The following is a 19,324-nucleotide window of genomic DNA, read 5'->3' on the forward strand; positions in this document are numbered from 1 at the left end:
GCATCAATCAGTGTGCTCTGGAGCTGTCCTTCCTGAGCTCAGACAAAAATGTGTGAGCTGGAGGCTAAAAACCTGTGAGCTGGCTCACGTGAACTCAGCTTAGAGGGAACACTGGTGGGGTGCAGTCCTTGCAGGGTCAGGGAAGCCATTCCACAAGAAGGGGCCAACACAGAAAAGGCCTGGGACTGCATCATGGCAGGTTTGGCAGAACTGCAGGGAGAACTCAGCCAGGAGAGTCGGGGCTTCAGCTGGGTCAGGGCCAGGTCAGGAAGGGATGGAAGGGCCCTAAACAGCCCCTTGAACCAAACTGTGAAACAGCCAATGCAGAGACTCAAAATGCATCATGGGACTGGCAAGGCAGTAATAAAACACAGTTATAGAACTGCGTGGACTAGTCTCTGGTAAAGTGCAAGCCAACGATGCTTTCACAACGTTTTCACAGCAGACTTTTTACGGGGTGGTTTGCCATTGCCTTCCCTGGTCTTTTACACTTTCCCTCCAGCAAGCTGGGTACTCATTTGACCGATCTTGGAAGGATGGAAGGCGGAGTCAACCTGGAGCCGGCTACCTGAACCAGCTTCCGCTGGGATCAGACTCAGGTCATGAGCAGAGCCTGGACTGCAGTACCAGCTGACCATTCTGCGCCACGGGGCTCTGGTAGCCAAAGGGTATTGTTTCAACACTTGAAGGTTCCATTTAGCTAATGGCTGTTCACAGATTTTGCCTCTCTAGGTGTGTTCTAATCATTTTTTAAAAAGCCATCCAGTGGTGTATCAGAGAGGACGGTTGCTGTGAGGCTTGAAGGTTTCTACCTGTCCCAGTTTCAAGCTCCAGAAACCTTTAATGTGGGAATAAAACCCCAGTGGAGATGGGCATAGGAGGAAAACCCTTAGACCAGCGGGGACAGAGAGCCTGGAGATCATTTCTAGGCGAAGGGGTCTCTGCCCACAAAGGGCTCCAGAGTGAGAACCAGAACCTTGCATGGAGACACGCCAGCCACCCTAAACCAGAGTCTGCATTCTGCAACAGCAGAAGCTGCCAAATTGTCTCCAAGGGCAGCCTGGGGAGGGGGGGAGATTACAGCAGTCAAGGCTAGAAGTTCCACAAACACGGCTCAGTATGCCAAGATAAGAAGGGAAAGGTTGCCAACAGGCCCGAAAAAGTTAAAGGGGGCCACTGCCCCTTTAAGAACAGCAGCAGGAATCAGGAGGCAATAATAATAATAATAATAATAATAATAATAATAATAATAATAATAATAATAATAATAATAATAATAATAAACTTTTATTTATATCCCGTCCTCCCCGCCGAGGCAGGCTCAGGGCGGCTCACAAGACAGTGCTTTGTCCAGCATCAGTCAGTCTTGTCACTTGAACAAAGCAGGAGTCAAGTGGCACCTTTAAGACCAACCAAGTTTAATTGAGAACGTAAGCTTTCGTGTGCTCTCTAAGCACACTTCATCAGACGAGGAATCCAGCACAGTGAGCAAAACCATACAGAGCTGAGCAGAGGCATACATAGATATACAGCTCTGTATGGCTCTGCTCAGCTCTGTATGGCTTTGCTCACTGTGCTGGATTCCTCGTCTGATGAAGTGTGCTTAGAGAGCACACGAAAGCTTACGTTCTCAATTAAACTTGGTTGGTCTTAAAGGTGCCACTTGACTCGAGTCCTGCTTTGTTCAGCTGCTTCAGACCCACACGGCTGCCCTCTTAGATCTCGTCACTTGTGGTTGCAGATCATAGGTGCTGCCCGCCCAAGATGCGGGAACCGGAGTCAGTCAGAGGCTGGGCAACCCCACACATTTCGGAGCTCGACCAAACAGGACCTCTGACACTATTCTGATGCTCCTTCTTCTCCTGGAAGAGCTGACCAAAGTGCCCTTTCCATGTGACCAGGGAAAGAAAACAAGAAATAGAAAAACAATTATTTGTATTAATTTTGCAATGGCCTGAATCATTCTCCCTCGGCGGAACAGTTTTTTAAGTTGATAATTTTTTATGGCCCACAAATGATGTTATAAATATCCATAGGGCCCTTGGCAGCAAAAAGGTTCCCCACCCCAGTTCTATAAGAATAGAATGGGCTGTTTTGAGAAAGTCTGCGTCTAATTCTCATTTTAATCTTGACTCAGTAGTTGCATGACTTTTTCCACACTATTATTTTCCATATGGTAATCAATACTGGCTTTAATTTCAAGTGACATTTTTTTTTCCCTTTTGCGAAACATGTTTTAATATAGTCATTCTTCTGCACAAAAGCCTAATGCCATAACTGGTTACCAAGAAAAGGTCTGGCTACTTCTGGCTAGATCTGTATTGTTACAAAAGGCAGGGTGTGTAAGTCTTGACTCTACATTCAGCGTCCCCCTTGCCTGAACTGGGCTCCGTCTTGTGCACAGGGGCTGCTCGGCCCACCACGCCCCAGCCCTGCCCGCACCCACCGCTGCTTCTTGCGGCCCACTTGGAAGGAAATGCTGGGCCAGTGCCGCTCCTCATGGGAAAGTGCAGATTTGTGTGTGTGTGGGGGGGGTGCTCTTTGGCTGCAGGTTAGCCGCCTGGGGAGCGGGCCTAGGAAGGGAGCATCATGGCCCCCTTTGGGTCTCTGCTCCAAAGTCTGGAAGTTGCTCTGTGAAGTCAGGCCTTTGCTGCAGAGTGATGGGAAGCGACAGGTCTGCCTGATCCGATGTTCATTGGCCTGTGGGGGCGCAGGAAGATTGACAGGAGTGGAGATTTCACAGGACCCCCGAGCCTCAGCCGGCAAAGGGCAAGGAAGCTACCTCTCCTTGTTCCTGGAGGGCATCTCTTGTCTCTGGTGCATTCCTGAGGTGCAAGATGGCTGAATGCACACCTCCCTCTGGGGTGCCGAGCTTAAGAAACACACCGAGAGCCCAAACTGGGAGCGGAGAACCCCAAAGTTCCCTTACAAAGTTGTGCCTCAACCTGAAGCACAACAGCTCCTCTCTCAGCCCGTATGCCACTCCAGGGAACAGGACTGGCCGACTTTGCAGGGAAGTTGTGAGGGTGCTTTCAGCTTGCAGCGGTTGCTCAATATATTAATAATTCAGCTGTGTGAGATTACACCCCTATTTGTACTGCAACGTGACTGCAGATTACGAGCCGAACCCTCAAATATTTGACAAATTGTTTGCTTTTTGCTGAGCTTCCGAAACTGGATTCCCGATGCTTGGTGCCAGAGCACTCTTGCACTGTCCCATGGGAATGGTGAGGACTGTGTGGAGGAAGAAGAAGAAGATATTGGATTTATATCCCACCCTGTTCTCTGGATCTCAGAGCAGTCACAATCTCCTTTACCTCCCCCCCCACACACAACAGACACCTTGTGAGAGAGCTCTGACAGCAGCTGCCCTTTCAAGGACAACTCCTACAAGAGCTATGGCTGCCCCAAGGCCATTCCAGCAGGTGCAAGTGGAAAAGTGGGGAATCAAACCTGGTTCTCCCAGATAAGAGTCCTTGCACTTCACCACTACACCAAACTGGTTCTTTATTAGAGCTCTGGCTGACCCAAGGCCATTCCAGCAGGTGCAAGTGGAGGAGTGGGGAATCAAACCCGGTTCTCCCAGATAAAAGAGCTCTGGCTGACCCGAGGCCATTCCAGCAGGTGCAAGTGGAGGAGTGGGGAATCAAACCCGGTTCTCCCAGATAAGAGAGCTCTGGCTGACCCAAGGCCATTCCAGCAGCTGCAAGTGGAGGAGTGGGGAATCAAACCCGGTTCTCCCAGATAAGAGAGCTCTGGCTGACCCAAGGCCATTCCAGCAGCTGCAAGTGGAGGAGTGGGGAATCAAACCTGGTTCTCCCAGGTAAGAGTCCGCACACTACACCAAACTGGCTCCCCCAGGCAACTGCACAATTCTCTGGGTGGGTATCTGGCAACCTTTCAAGTGGCTGGGGGTGGGTGGGTGTTCAGGCTCTTTAGAAAAGCAAGAACAGTTTTGTCCCTCCCCCCCCCCAAAAAAATCCTTCCTCATTTGCTTTTATTTTAGGGCCACATTTTAAACTGAACACCCCTGGCCCTGGTCTTAGGGCGGACGACAGCTTTCCAGTCACCTGGCAAGTTCTGCACACATGCCAAGCAGCCGCCAGAGGGCGATCCAGTGCGATGATGATGAACAGATGTTTATTGAATTATTTCATTTATACCCACCTTTCTCCTTCTCCTCCCTGGGTGGGTGGGGAGCAGGCTGGGTGGGGGGCAGCCATTACGAAGGGTGGTTTGGATTTGTGTTATTGTGGGGATCTTTGCCTCACTGACGCATTCTGGATGGAGCCGGCAGTCAGCATCACAATATACAGACAGGATCTCACCAGTCACTCGTGTTATTGCAGATGCCAGAATGTTGCGTTTCCTCCTTCCACCCAACAGGGGTTGTCTCTCTTCGGAGGTGGGGTGGGGGGGGGGTGCTGTGCTAAGGGAGGGGCCCTGGTGGCTTAGTGGCAGAGCCTGTGCTTGGCATGCAGGAGGTCCCCGGTTCAATCCCCGGCAGCATCTCCAGATAAAGAGGTCCAGGGAGGGGGTGATGGGAAAGGCCATTCCCCACAAAGGAGGGGAAGGGGGCAGCTGCACCACTATTGGAGTGCCAGACCGGTGGGCTCCTGGGAGCAGGGAGGGGCACAGACTCCAACCGGGGAGAAGAAGGGAGTGGGAGACAGGCAAATTGAGGAGGGCCAAGGGAAAGGAAGGGGGGGGAGCCTCGTTGCCCCAGTGGCAACTCAGTCAGTGGTAGGTGAGGGGGAGAGCGATGGGCAGGTGCTGTCTGTGGTGTGGCCGTGGTCTCTCTTCTCTCGCGAGATCTGAGGCTCCGAAAATTCTCGCGCAGGAATCTGCAGCTCCACCTGGGGATCCGGTGCGGCCCTCAAGAGTCCACATAGAAGGGACTTTCATGGGCCCAAGCCATCGCTGCCTTCTTAGTGGTTGGATTCCCTCAGGCTTTAACTACCAGCTAACAGGCTGAAACTCACCAGGGAAAACTCCCAGCGTTATTGCTTCTTCAAGCTGGGAGTCAGCTGCACCTGCTGGATTTCTGCCAGTCACACAGTTGTCAAAAGCCTGCTCTTCTAGCCCTTGGGAAATGCCCAACTGAGTCCACTCCACTCTACATACTGAGGCTTCATTCAGGTCAGAGTCCAGAACCCATTGGTCTGGAGGGGTGACACCCAGCAGAGAGCCAGTTTGGTGTCCTGGTTCAGAGCAGCAGACTCTAGTCTGGAGAACTGGGGTTGATTCCCCATTCATCCACATGCAGCCAGCTGGGTGACCTTGGGTTCTCTCAGAGCTGTTCTCTCAGGAGCAATTTTCTCAGAGCTCTCTCAGCCCTCACAGGGTATGTGTTGCGGGGAGAGGAAGGGAAGCAGATTGTAAGCCCTGAGACTCCAAGTGAAGGGCGGGGTATAAATCCAACTCTTCTTAGAATCATAGAGTGGGAAGGACCTCCAAGGTCACCTAGTCCAACGCCCTGCACAGTGCAGGAACTTCACAAATATCTCCCCCCCACACATCCTCAGTGACCCCTGCTTCATGCCCAGAAGATAGTAAAAACCTCCAGGATTCTTGGCCAAACTGGCCAGGAGAAAAATTGCTGCCTGACCCCAAAGTGGCAAATAGCATTTCCCTGGACTTGTAAGAAGGGGCCACAAGAACGAAGCCCTGATGCAGCCCTTCCTGCCCTCCTTCTCATGATCTTCTTTTTCCTTCTCCTGTCTTGTTGAAGCTTATTGCCTGAACAGGAGACCTTGTGAACAGACCCTGCCCCTGTTGTCTGGGTGGAAAATGGGGACAGAAGTACAATTAATAAAGAAACCATTTTGGTCTGGAACATGGGTGCTAGTATAAAAGAAAAACAGAGCAAATTTTGAGTCCAGAGGCACCTTTAATACCAGCAAAGTTTTATTCAAGGTATGAACGTGCCCACTTCTTCATACTTTGAAATTGAGGTTTCCAGTCGGTACATACAGGTAGCGGCTGAGCAGCAAATAAAAGAATTTAACAGATGCAATAAAACAGCTGCTTTGAGGTCACCCATTGAACGTCCTGGAAGGCTGGAGTCTCTTCCTGGTAACCGCCATTCCAATGTATGTGAGGAAGCATGAATAAAACTTGAATTAAACTTTGTGGGTCTTGAAGGGGCAACTTGACTGCTGCTTCAGACCAACGTGGTTACCTGTCTGAATTTCATATGAAGCAAGCATTACTTCTGGCCACAGCCATATTTCTCCACACCACATATAAAACGCGATGCTGAAACTTCATAAGGCAAAATGGAATTCGTACAAGCCCAGTCGATCATTCTTCAAAAGGTGGGCTGGAAACAGCAGCGAGCCATAGCGCCCTCTGGTGCCACCAGCCTGCCTCTGCAATGATTTCCCAGTTACTGGGCGGGGGTGAATGCCAGCCCAGGGGCACGAGTCTTCATGAGCGAAGAGGGGGTGCGGCGGGCTCCTTAAACAGAGGCAGGGCTCTGCTACTAGCACTGCAAGCATAGCCAGCTTCAAGAGGGAATTGGATCAACATCTGGAGCAGAGGTCCATCTGTGGCTGTTAGCCACAGCATATTGTTGGAACGCTCTGTCTGGGGCAGTGATGCTCTGTATTCTTGGTGCTTGGTGGGGGCACAGTGGGAGGGCTTCTAGTGTCCTTGCCCCCCTGGTGGACCTCCTGATGGCACCTGGGTTTTTTGGCCCCTGTGTGACACAGAGTGTTGGATTGGATGGGCCATTGACCTGATCCAACATGGCTTCTCTTATGTTCTTCTGTTTAGGCAATGACGCTCTGTCTTCTTGGTGCTTGAGGGGGGCACAGTGGGAGGGCTTCTCGTGCCCTGGCCCCACTGATGGACCTCCTGATGGCACCTGGGTTTTTTGACCACTGTGTGACACAGAGTGTTGGACTGGATGGGCCATTGGACTGATCCAACATGGCTTCTCTTATGTTCTTCTGTCTGAGGCAGTGGTGCTCTGTCTTCTTGGTGCATGGGGGGCACAGTGGGAGAGCTTCTAGTGTCTTGGCCCCACTGATGGACCTCCTGAGGGCACCTGTTTTTTTTGGCCACTTCATGTTGGACTGGATGGGCCATTGGACTGATCCAACATGTCTTCTCTTATGTTCTGCTGTCTGGGGCAGTGATGCTCTGTCTTCTTGGTGCTTGGGAGAGCACAGTGGGAGGGCTTCTAGTGTCTTGGCCCCACTGATGGACCTCCTGATGGCACCTGGGTTTTTTGGCCCCTGTGTGACACAGTGTTGGACTGGATGGGCCATTGGACTGATCCAACATGGCTTCTCTTATGTTCTTCTGTCTGAGGCAGTGGTGCTCTGTCTTCTTGGTGCATGGGGGGCACAGTGGGAGAGCTTCTAGTGTCTTGGCCCCACTGATGGACCTCCTGAGGGCACCTGGTTTTTTTTGGCCACTTCATGTTGGACTGGATGGGCCATTGGACTGATCCAACATGTCTTCTCTTATGTTCTTCTGTCTGAGGCAGTGGTGCTCTGTCTTCTTGGTGCATGGGGGGCACAGTGGGAGAGCTTCTAGTGTCTGGGCCCCACTGATGGACCTCCTGAGGGCACCTGGTTTTTTTTGGCCACTTCATGTTGGACTGGATGGGCCATTGGACTGATCCAACATGGCTTCTCTTATGTTCTTCTGTCTGAGGCAGTGGTGCTCTGTCTTCTTGGTGCATGGGGGGCACAGTGGGAGAGCTTCTAGTGTCTGGGCCCCACTGATGGACCTCCTGAGGGCACCTGGTTTTTTTGGCCGCTTCGTGTTGGACTGGATGGGCCACTGGCCTGATCCAACATGGCTTCTCTTATGTGACTAAGAGTGTTGGACTGGATGGGCCATTGGCCTGATCCAACATGGCTTCTCTTATGTTCTTATGTGACACAGAGTGTTGGACTGGGTGGCCCATTGGCCTGATCCAACAGGGCTTCTCTTATGTTCTTCTGTGACAAAGAGTGTTGGACTGGAAGGGCCATTGGCCTGATCCAACACGGCTTCTCTTATGTTCTTCTGTGACACAGAGTGTTGGACTGGAGGGGCCATTGGCCTGATCCAACATGGCTTCTCTTATGTTCTTCTGTGACACAGAGTGTTGGACTGGATGGCCATTGGCCTGATCCAACATGGCTTCTCTTATGTTTTTATGGACTGGATGGGCCATTGGCCTGATCCAACATAGCTTCTCTGATGTTTTTATGTGACACGGAGTGTTGGACTGGATGGGCCACTGGCCTGATCCAACAGGGCTTCTCTGATGTTCTTCTGTGACACAGAGTGTTGGACTGGAGGGGCCATTGGCCTGATTCAGCATGGCTTCTTATGTTTTTACGTTCATGGCTGCAGGAATGCCCTGCAGTGCACTCCTTTCTCTCTGGCTTGAGTTATCCGCTGCTGCATGCTCCTCCCCACCCCCCTCCGAACTCTGGGGACGTGTCTATCAAAGGAGTGCCTGCCCCCCCCCTTGCGCTGCCCATCTATTGTATGGGAGGGGGGGGGAGTTGCTCCGGCATTGGCTCTGAGCCATCCTTTCAGCTGCTCTGCGGAGCCGCTTGGCCTCGTGACCTCTGAGGCCTGGGGAGCGGGTTGTGGACCTTGGCGCTGCTGGTTGCAGCGCAGCATCGGGAGAAGGCGCTGGCCTCGCCCCCGTTCACCTAGAGAGTCCCCCGCAAGCAGCCGGTTCCTCTTCGGGCAAGGCGCTCTGCGACGCTTCCTGGCTGCCTGCGAGCCTCGGAATGCACGTGGGGGCGGCCAGGGCCCCCTCGCAGGGAGGCAGCAGGCTGACTTTGTGCCCTGAGGCCCCGGCGGGTGTCTGCGCCATGCCCCGGTGGCCAAGAGAGGCCCTGCTGCATGAGCCAAGCAGGCCGCCCGCTCCAGCCTGGCCTTTCCTGCGGTGGCCCCTCCGCCGCGCAAGAAGAGCCCTGCTGGATCAGCGCCAGCCAGGCCCGGGGCTCCAGGCTCCAGGAAGCCTGCTTGGGAGAGGCCAGCTCGCCGCGGGGCTGGGAGGGAGGAGGGCTCTCGGCCTCCCCCCAAGCCCCTCCCCATTGAAAGCCTTCCCTCTGCCGCCCGCCTCTGCCCCGAATCGCCCTCCCCACCCCCCCGCTGCCACGAGAGAGGCGTGGGGGGGCAGGCCGCCTGGGGGGGGGAGGGCGGGCTCGCTCTCTCTCCCCCCCGCCGCCTCCCAATCTCCCGGAACCCCCCGCCCAGCCCTTGGCAACCGGCCGGCCGCCCCGCCTGGGAAGGAGGGAGGGAGGGAGGGAGCGGCGGCGGGCTGGGGCTGGACTCGGGCGGGCGGGCGGGCGTGGCCTCGGCGGCGGCGGCTCCTCCTCCTCCTCGTCGGGCTGGCTGGCTGGCGGGAGCGCCCCTTAGCGGCGGCGTCTTGGTGCTCCTGCTGGCGGCGGCGAGGGCTGCAGGCGGCGGCGGGATGGCGGCTGGGCGGCGGGGGGCGGCGGGGGCCGGGGCGGGCCGGGGGGCTCCGGGATCGGCCGCCCTGCGCGCCTTGACGCCCTCCTCGCTGCTGCTGCTGCCCGCCGAGGCCGAGACCCGCCAGCGCCTCCTGCGCACCGCCAAGAAGGAGGTAGGGGCTTCCTCGGGCCGTCGGGGCTCCCGGGCAGGAGGGGGCAGGGGCTGCGGAGGGAGGGGTGGGGGGGCTTCAGGGGCTGATGGTGGCTGGGGCGTCTTGGGGAGACCCCGCTTATTCTGGGGCTTGTGAGTGACAAGCCAAGAGGAAATGTTGGGGGGGGGGGATTTGGGGACCTCCTTCTCTCTAGTCTTAGGGAGTGGAATGGCACTCTTCGCCTGCTCAGAGGCTTTGTCCTGGCCCTCTGTATTCCAGAACTGGGGCCCAGTGACCTCACAGAGGGGCTGTGGGGTTCAGACTCTGATTAAGCTCTGGCTTAGCTCTGCAATAGGGGGAGAATTAGGGAGGAAGAGTGCCTCTGAGTATGCACAGACTATGCCAAGAGCCCCACCCGCATTTGCTATGAGCACTGAAGGGACAGAGCAACTGCATGTAGCCCTCCCCGGCCGTTTGCCTCCTGCCTTATCCGGTGGCCAAGGGCTCTGTCTGGACCTCCAGGGTTCTTGCCCTGATGAAGGGTCAAAACCCAGAGCTGATGTCTGGGCTGTTCAGTACCAGCAGCTGTCATAAATTCACATTCAGGGCCAAAAGCAACAGGAGGCAACTTCAGGGAAGGTTTTGGCTTCTATGTCCTGTTGCTGGCCCTCCAGAGGAACTGGTTGGCCACTGTGTGAGACAGGAGGCTGGACTAGATGGGCTCTCCCTGCTCTGATCCAGCAGGGCTCTTCTGGGGGTCTTCTCAGAGGAAGGCCTCAGCCTCTCTGCCCTATTGTTGGCCCTCCAGAAGAACTGCTTGGCCACCGTGTGAGAAGACAGGTGGCTGGACTAGATGGACCCTCACTGGTCTGACCTGGCAGGGCTCTTCTGATGCTCTTCTGAAGGCCTTGGTCTTTCTGTCCCAGTTGTTGGCCCTCCAGAGGAACTGGTTGGCCACTGTGTGAGACAGGAGGCTGGACTAGATGGGCCCTCCCTGGTCTGATCCAGTGGGGCTTTGCTGCTGCTGATCTTCTCAGGGGAAGGCCTTGGCCTCTCTGGCCTGTTGTTGGCCCTCCAGAGGAACTGGTTGGCTACTGTGTGAGGCAGGATGCTGGACTAGATGAATCTTTGGTCTGACCCATTAGGGGTCTCCTGATGTTCTTATGAAGGCCTCAGTCTCTATGTCCTGTTGTTGGTGGTCCAGAGGAAATGAGTGAGAAGACAGAATGCTGGATGAGATGGTCTGACCCAGTAGGGCTCTTCTGAGGTTCTTCTCAGGTTCTTTGTGCTCTCTGCTGGCTCCCTCCAGAGGAACTGGTTGTGTGAGACAGGAGGCTGGACTGGATGGACCACTAATCTGATCCAGCAGGGCTCTTCTGAGATTCTTATGAAGCAAGGTTTGAAGGCTCATCAAAGTCATTTCCCCACTCCATTTCAGCAAGCCCCTGGGATTCTTGAGAGGGGCTCAAAAGGGGCATCTGCTTTTGGTGGCTCCATCTAGGTGGCCCCTGGGGGGAGCTGGTGGCTGGCTGTGTTGCCTCTGTTGCCCCCACCCAAGAGACCATCCCAGCATCCCACTCAGGTCCTGTGGAGAAGAGAAGGCATTGGGGTCTGTTCTTCTAGGAAGCCTATATGCCAGGGGTGGCCAAGGGTAGCTCTCCAGGGTTTTTTTTTGCCTACAACTACCATCAGTCCCAGCCAGCATGGCCAATGGCTGGGAATTGTAGGCAAAAAACAGCTGGAGAGCTACCGTTGGCCACCCCTGCTCTCTGTGAAACCAGTGAACTACTTTCTGCCTGGTGATATAGGGGTGTGGGGGTGGGGGGACAGCAGAGGGCTTGGGCAGGAGGGCTTCTCTCTCCATCTCCCCTGCCCCCTCCCCTGTCACTGCTCTCCTGTCCGGAAGGGAAGGGCTGCTGCATCGCTGTGCTTTTCTTTCACGCGGCATCTGACGATGTTACGTAAAGGCCACAGATGAGTTTTGTTCAGGCTCCCCACCCTCTTTGGGGACGGGAATGTGAAAAATTCCGTAGCACCTTCAAGGCTAGCTGCGTATTCTGGGATTTGTGCCATTTTGGAACATGCCGTGAACACCTGGGTGGTTACGTGGTTTCCAAGGGAACGGTGTGGGATGAATCAGCTGCTGCGTTGTGGCCACAGAGGCCTCCCTGGGCAGCACTTGGGCCCCTCCGCCTGTTTGCTCTTGCAAGCGGGAAGTGGTTCTGACACGCAGGCCCCTCCTCGTACCTGGAATTGGGGATGTCGGAATCAGGCACTTTCAGGGCCTCTAGCTGAGTAGAGAGCAGGCGGTCTGTGGCCGTTGTAGTCGGCCTCTTCTCGGCTGCCTGTGGCCACACCGCTTAAGGAGCAGGAGGTGGTGGTGGGGAGAATGACCTGCAGGCCTCGTTTTTACTGCGCTGCTCATTCCAGCTGGTTTCCTAAGACCCCTGACCGGAGAAGCCCAACGGAGGTGGATAACCTCGTGTAGGGACTGAAGGAACGGGCTGTGCAAACAGGGGCACAAACCAAAGGCTGATCTGGGGCACGTATGAGTTGGCCTTTTTTTCTCTCTAGAAAGAGATGCAGTGGGTTCTGCTGTCGGGTTCTGGGGAGATTGAGTTGCCCTGACCCCAAGGGCCATCCTGCATACCTTTGCAGATCTGACTTAGGCAAGGGACAGTGGCTCAGTGGTAGAGCATCTGCTTGGTAAGCAGAAGGTCCCAGGTTCAATCCCCGGCATCTCCAACTAAAAAGGGTCCAGGCAAATAGGTGTGAAAAACCTCAGCTGAGATCCTGGAGAGCCACTGCCAGCCTGAGTAGACAATACTGACTTTGATGGACTGAGGGTCTGATTCAGTAGAAGGCATCTTCATATGTTTGTATGTGTTCATTATGTTCAACTATGGGGAAGGACGGTGGCTTAGTGGAAGAGCATCTGTTTGGTAAGCAGGAGGTCCCAGGTTCAATCCCTGGCATCTCCAACTAAAAAAGGTCCAGACTAATAGGTGTGGGAAATCTCAGCTTGAGACCCACCCTGGAGAGCTGCTGCCAGTCTGAGTAGACAAGACTGGCTTTGATGGACTGAGGGTCTGATTCAGTAGAAGGCAGCTTTATATGTTCATATGTCCAAAAATGACCAAGAGAAAGTGCAGTAGAAGGCAGCTTTATATGTTCATATGTCCAAATATGACCAAGAGAAAGCTCACCACCTTGGGAGGGAGGGTGGCTCAGTGGTAGAGCATCTGCTTGGTAAGCAGAAGGTCCCAGGTTCAATCCCCGGCATCTCCAACTAAAAAGGGTCCAGGCAAATAGGTGTGACCCTGGAGAGCTACTGCCAGTCTGAGTAGACAAGACTGACTTTGATGGACCAAGGAGGGTCTGATTCAGTAGAAGGCAGCTTCATACGTTCGTTGACGGGAAGGCTTTCAGGGCAACCATTTTGAGAACTTCCAAATTTGTTGTGATGGCAGACCAGGAAGAAGCTCTTTGGGTTGCCTGGGCAACCGCCTCTGATTTTGGAAGTAAGGCAGTCACTTAACGCTCAGGATGCTCAAGCCATCAGCAAGCCCTGCCGGGGCCCCCTCCTCCTCCATTAATTGCAGTGGGGGGGGGCTCCATCTGCAGTGGGCTGTGAATGTCTTTTAATTGTCTGATCTGCCAGCAGCCGGCTGGAGACATTTTTGTTCCTCAGTAATGGACACAGTCATGCCTTGAGCAGGCCTCCGCTGCTGGGCATGGCTGATAGGGGGCCTCCATTGAATGGAGAAGGCTGGCGCAGACTAGGAGAATTGGATTGCTTTTGGCCTCTCCCACACATTTTTAAAATCAGATTCATGGACCTTATTATCTCTTGCGTGGTGTAGTTAATGTCCAATTGCCCGTGAACCTGATGTGAATCACTGTATTTTTTTAAAAAAAGACAAGCTTTATGCAGTTGTAATGATCCTTAAAATGCATGGTTTTTGCACCACTGTAAAGGTCATGATTCCCTCCCCTTCAGAATCCTGGGAACTGTAGGTTGCCTCAAGTGCAGGCCTCAGATTCAGCAGGAGCTCAGAGGAGCACAGCTCCTGAACCTTTCTGAGGGTTCCCCCTCTTCTTCCCCGCCTACCTTGTCCATTCAATAGCAGGTGCAGCTGCATAACAATCCCTGGATCAGGAGAGTGGGCAACCAGCCAGCCACCAGGGGCTTTGCCACAACCCCAGCAGCCCACATTAACCCCTGGAGAAGCCCACGCCACCCTTTCTCCACTTATGTGATTTTGGGTGGCGGGTGGCTTGCTGGCCTTTTGACTGGGGGGCAGCCCAGGAGAGCCCCAGGTGAGGGAGGCCTGCTTGGGCTGGCTGAATCTCTAGCCAGCCCAAGCAGGCCTCGCTCGCCTGGGGCTCTCCTTTCTTGCATCGGGTTGCTTTTGGCTGGGGGGGAATATGCTAATGAGCTCCGCTACCTATTTTTCTGCAAAATGACGCCTGCTCGAGTGCTAAGCATTATGTGCTGGAGATCCTAGGCTCACACAAGCTACAGTTTGTACAATTCCCTGGGAGGAATGTGAAGCTATCCATGCCAGCTCTGGGAGACACAGCGTCTTTCTCTGCCGCTGTCTGGAGACTGACAAGAATTAGAAGATGAGGCTGATCTGGGTTGGACTGAGCTTGGAATTTAGTGGTGATGCAAGGCCCCAGTGACAACTCTTGTCTGTCCAAAAAATCCACCTGGCTTTAATTAAGGTGACGAAAAAGAGCCAGTGGTACAAGGAGCCATGATTTGAAGCTGCCAGTCACCCTTGAAAGTGTTTTTGAAACAGATGGGCCATTTCATAGGCTCTGTGCTGTGCTGTTTTATGAAATGGGAGGGGGAGACGTTTTCTTTCCGTTTGGGGGTGGAGGCTGTGGCTTGCTGCTAGCAGCTCTCGAGCACCTGCAAGAGAGAACCCCGTGTTCTTCCCACCCTGTTCTGAGTCATCCTTTTTTGATAGCCATTCAGGAAGAGAGCGAGGCTCCGGTCAGAAGCCATCTCTTCCCCTGCTGGCCCAGTTGTGAGAACTCAGAACTCGTCCTCCGGCGCTGATAGCATCGGCTTGTTTCCAGGGAAACCGCAGCCTCCTCCTGAGCTGAGCACCAGAGTTTCAAAGATGGGGATGGTTAGGAGTGTGGTGGGTGCGGAGGAGAGGACGGAAGCTGAAACGCAGCAGCTCCATCCGCCCAGCGTCACTGTTGTGGGTGGGAAGGGGAGGCGGGCGACTGCCAAGGGATCGCTGCTTTTTCTTGCTGCGTGGAGTCTTGCAAGGGGAGGGGGGCTCATCCAAACTGCATCTCTCTCGCCACTCCGTTCCTTTCCCAGCCTCCAAAAGGAGGATTCCACCTCCCCTCCCTGGCTAGGCATGAAGGCAGCCAAGAGAGCTGCTCACCCAGACATCTGCTGCGGACACAGCTAGTTGGGCAGAAGCAGTGCCCCGGGCCTCCTGGGTCAGGATGTGACCCTCGGTACTTGTGAAGGAGTGCTGCTCTCCCAGTCCACTGAATCTTCTGTGGCTCTCACTGCCCGTCTTTCTTTTTTGCTGGATCCAGTATCCCCCCCCCCCCCGGCCGGGATTCTTTTGAGTTATGTCCCGTTTGTGGAGCAGTTGGCTGGAGCTGCTCCCTGGCAAGGCTCCTGCGGGTCACGTGGGTCTGTCTTGTGGACACGTGGCTCACAATTCAACATATGGCACATCCAGAAAAGAGGAAGGCCTTCCGCTTGATGGTAATAGCAGTGGAGTCTGGAGGGAGGCCGTAGAGCACCTGGAGGGGGCCTGCAGAGTGGAGCCAGCCGGTGTCCTTGAGGGCAGCCTCTGCTGGGAAATAGGTGCTGGGGTCTTTGCAGGCAGCTGGCAGAGGGAGCCTTGCTAGCCTCCGAGGGCATGCTGCTTGGTCCAGGGAAACGTCTAATGCACTGAGGGGGCCAGATGATGGCTGGGGGCAGGGGTCATTTTGTAGAAAAATAGGTGGTGGAGCTCACCCAGGGATTGTTATGCAGCTGCACCTGCTATTCCATGGACAAGGTAGGTAGGTGGGGAGGAGGAGGAAGGGGAACCCTCCGAAAGGTGCAGGAGCTGGGCTCCTGGGAGCTCCTGCTGAATTCAAGGCCTTGTGGGGGGCGATGTTCCCTCTAAGCTGTGGAGCCTTGTGAGCAGAAATTCTACTTTGTGAGCTACTAGCATTCAAGTTGTGAGCTACGGCATAAACTAGTTTGCTCTGGGGCCATTTTTTTGTGAGCTAAGGCAAAAATGTGTGAGCCGGAGGCTAACAAACGGTGAGCTAGCTCATGCTAACTCAGCTGAGAGGAAACACACACCTCCAGCACCGGGGAAGTCTTCCTCTGGTCTTCAGGCTGCATGATAATTTGTCAGAAGCTCCAGCCTGCTGGGCCACTGTCACGGCTGGGGCCGGGTCAGGCAAAGTCCAGAGGCAGTCCGAGGTCTGTAGCCAGTAAGCAGGAGGGTCCGAGGCGCCAAATCCGAATCACTGTAGAAGTATCACAGGTCTGAGGTCCAGAAGCCGAGGTCAGGGAGTCCAGAAGTCCAAAGCCAAAGTCAGGGAGTCAGGAACCAAAGTCAAGCCGGAGTGGATGCTAGAATGTCAGGGAGATGACTAGTTGCTTCCACAAAGCTTCCTCCCAAAGCCCACAGCTATATAGCCCTCTGCTGGCTGTTGCCCGTTTGGGCTAATTGCTGGCTCAGGGAGGCAGCCAGGATCCTGTTACCACTCAAGCATCCTTGCTCTTAGAAGGGCCAGAATCCTCTCAGAACTCAGGGCTCAGGGAGCGTCTTGCTTGTGAGTGTGCCGCCCTCCTCCGATCCCTGAGGTCCTGCCGGAGGCGGTCACGCACACGAGCCACCCGAGAGGGCGAGGCAGGGGGGCTGGGATCTTCTCCAGCAGGAGGCAGGGGCACTGGTGCAGGTGGCAGGGGCACAGTTTCCGCATCAGACTCAACTTCCTCTGAAGGGTCCCCAGCACCCATGACAGCCACAGCGTCTGTGAGTAGCTGATAATCCCGGAAACAGCAGGGTGGGCTTTGGGCCACACCTGGCTGTGTCCACTTTTGCGGGCTCTTCTTGAGGCTGGAAGAGCTGGCCTTGAACGGGGAAGTGCTTGGGCCAGGCGAGGTGCCTGCCGCTGCTTTAAAGGCTGCAGCTGGCCCATTTCGGGGCCTCCCTCCACCCCCTGGGCCTGCAAACCAGCAGATCCCATAACAACACCCTAAGCCTTGGCCGTGGCACTTCCTACCTCTGCAGGAGGGAAGGGAAGGGAAGGGAAGTGCCACACCTGGGTTACCAAGTGCTCAGAATGTTGACTTACAGGAGGCGTGTCCCCGCCCCTCTCCTCTGAACTGTGCACGGGGAGTTGCTGAAAATATGTCCCCTGCTTCTAAAAGTTTGACGTCAATGGCCTGCGCATTTAAAAAAGGTACATAGCCAAGCCGGTTGGTATTTAAGAAGAAAGCAAAGCAAAGTGAAACAGGAGTTCACTCTCTTCTTTAAAAACACAAGCAGGGTGGGGTGGAAGGCACCTGAGCAGGCTTGGCCTTTACCTGGCTCCTCCCGGGTGATCTTCCCCTTGGCATCACCCAGAGCAAACACAGACCGAAGGCCGGCGATGCTGCGCAGCCGTGTTTCTGCTTTAATTAGTAACTGGGTGTTGCTTGTTCAGTTATCTGCAGCGGAGCTTTTCAGTTTCTCCCCACAGGATATTGGAGTTGCCTGCTGGTGACAGCATCCAGAGTGTGTTTTGCTAACAGAGTGATGTATTTGCAAGCTGAAAGATCTGATCTTGACTTACACACACACATACGCAAACATGAAGGGCAGAGAACAGGTTTTTCAGGGCTGCCTGGGCTGGTCTGCCAGTGTTTATCTGGAAAAGGGCTGCTACTGGCTATTAGGAAGCCCTGCCGTTGGCCTGCGTGTGTCAAGCTCTGTGTGTGTGAATGAATGACCTCCAAAAAGTCTGATCATTAACAGCCTTGCTCAGAGCTTGCAGACGAAAGGCCCCTCTTTGACTTGTTCTGGATCGTCCTCATTTCCTGCTGCCTGCCAGTTTTCCTGGCACGATCGTCTTTTGCAGGGACTCTTGTCTTCTCCTCATGCGACCAAAGTACAAGCCTCTCTTTAGTCATTTCAGCTTAGTCAAAACCTCTGCTTAGTCATTTTAGCTTCCAAGAGGAGTTCAAGCTTGACTTGATCTAGAACTTGCTTATGTTGTCTACTCGGTGGTCCAAGTTATCTGTAAGACTCCCCTCCAGCACCACAGTTTGGTATAGTGGTTAAGTGTGTGGACTCTTATCTGGGAGAACCGGGTTTGATTCCCCACTCCTCCACTTGCACCTGCTGGCATGGCCTTGGGTCAGCCATAGCTCTCTTATCTGGGAGAACCGGATTTGATTCCCCACTCCTCCACTTGCACCTGCTGGCATGGTCTTGGGTCAGCCATAGCTCTTTTATCTGGGAGAACTGGGTTTGATTCCCCCATCCTCCACTTGCACCTGCTGGAGTGGCCTTGTGTCAGCCATAGCTCTCTTATCTGGGGGAACCGGGTTTGATCCCCACTCCTCCACTTGCACCTGCTGGCATGGTCTTGGGTCAGCCAGAGCTCTCTTATCTGGGAGAACTGGGTTTGATTCCCCACTCCTCCACTTGCACCTGCTGGAATGGCCTTGGGTCAGCCAGAGCTCTCTTATCTGGGAGAACTGGGTTTGATTCCCCACTCCTCCACTTGCACCTGCTGGAATGGCCTTGGGTCAGCCAGAGCTCTCTTATCTGGGAGAACTGGGTTTGATTCCCCACTCCTCCACTTGCACCTGCTGGAATGGCCTTGGGTCAGCCAGAGCTCTCTTATCTGGGAGAACCGGGTTTGATCCCCACTCCTCCACTTGCACCTGCTGGCATGGTCTTGGGTCAGCCATAGCTCTTTTATCTGGGAGAACTGGGTTTGATTCCCCCATCCTCCACTTGCACCTGCTGGAGTGGCCTTGTGTCAGCCATAGCTCTCTTATCTGGGGGAACCGGGTTTGATTCCCCACTCCTCCACTTGCAGCTGCTGGAATGGCCTTGGGTCAGCCAGAGCTCTCTTATCTGGGAGAACCGGGTTTGATTCCCCACTCCTCCACTTGCACCTGCTGGCATGGCCTTGGGTCAGCCATAGCTCTGGCAGAGGTTGTCCTTGAAAGGGCAGCTGCTGTGAGAGCCCTCTCAGCCCCACCCACCTCACAGGGTGTTTGTTGTTGGGGAGGGCTCCATGTCCTGAAAGAAAGTCTGAGCTCTGCCCCTGAAGGCATGAATGTGCCGAGAGGTGCTTTTTGTGGGCGTCTGCAGAATTTGCGGAGAGACGGGCCTGGCACGAGGCAGCCAGAGTGCTTGTATGCACGGAACAGAAGACCTGTTATCTTGCTCTTACCGGGTCTGTGGGCTTCCCAAGAAGACAGGAATCAGAAAATGTTCCAGCTCAAATAATATTAGCAAAAGGAGGCCAGCAGGCGATCTGCAAGCAATAGGGGGTTGTCTGTGCTTCATATCCTGCATTTAGCTCCTTGGCCACGATTGATTGGCAGTGCTGGTGATAAATAAACAGATGGTGTTGACTTCTGAGAGGCAGGAAATTTTCCATGGGAAAATATAGCATGAGACTTTTGGGGGGGGGGGCAGGATTTTCTGCCTTACCTCAGTGGATCTTTCTGCACTTTTCTAATGTTGTGGTTTTGTTTTTTGCGCTCTCCAGGGCACA

The 19,324-nt window shown here is 54.4% G+C and overlaps 1 protein-coding gene across 1 annotated transcript in view; it reads left to right on the forward strand.

Moving 5' to 3' along the window:
• The first annotated feature begins 9,433 nt into the window (after positions 1 to 9,433).
• The window catches only part of SGSM1 (small G protein signaling modulator 1), a 62,438-nt gene continuing 52,547 nt past the window's right edge, over positions 9,434 to 19,324 (forward strand). Inside the window, exon 1 of the mRNA XM_060249189.1 lies at positions 9,434 to 9,586. Within this exon, the coding sequence (XP_060105172.1) occupies positions 9,434 to 9,586 (153 nt within the window). The remainder of the gene's footprint in view (positions 9,587 to 19,324) is intronic.

The sequence above is a fragment of the Heteronotia binoei genome, chromosome 11, assembly GCF_032191835.1.
Source record: "Heteronotia binoei isolate CCM8104 ecotype False Entrance Well chromosome 11, APGP_CSIRO_Hbin_v1, whole genome shotgun sequence".
NCBI classification, from domain to species: Eukaryota; Metazoa; Chordata; class Lepidosauria; order Squamata; family Gekkonidae; genus Heteronotia; species Heteronotia binoei.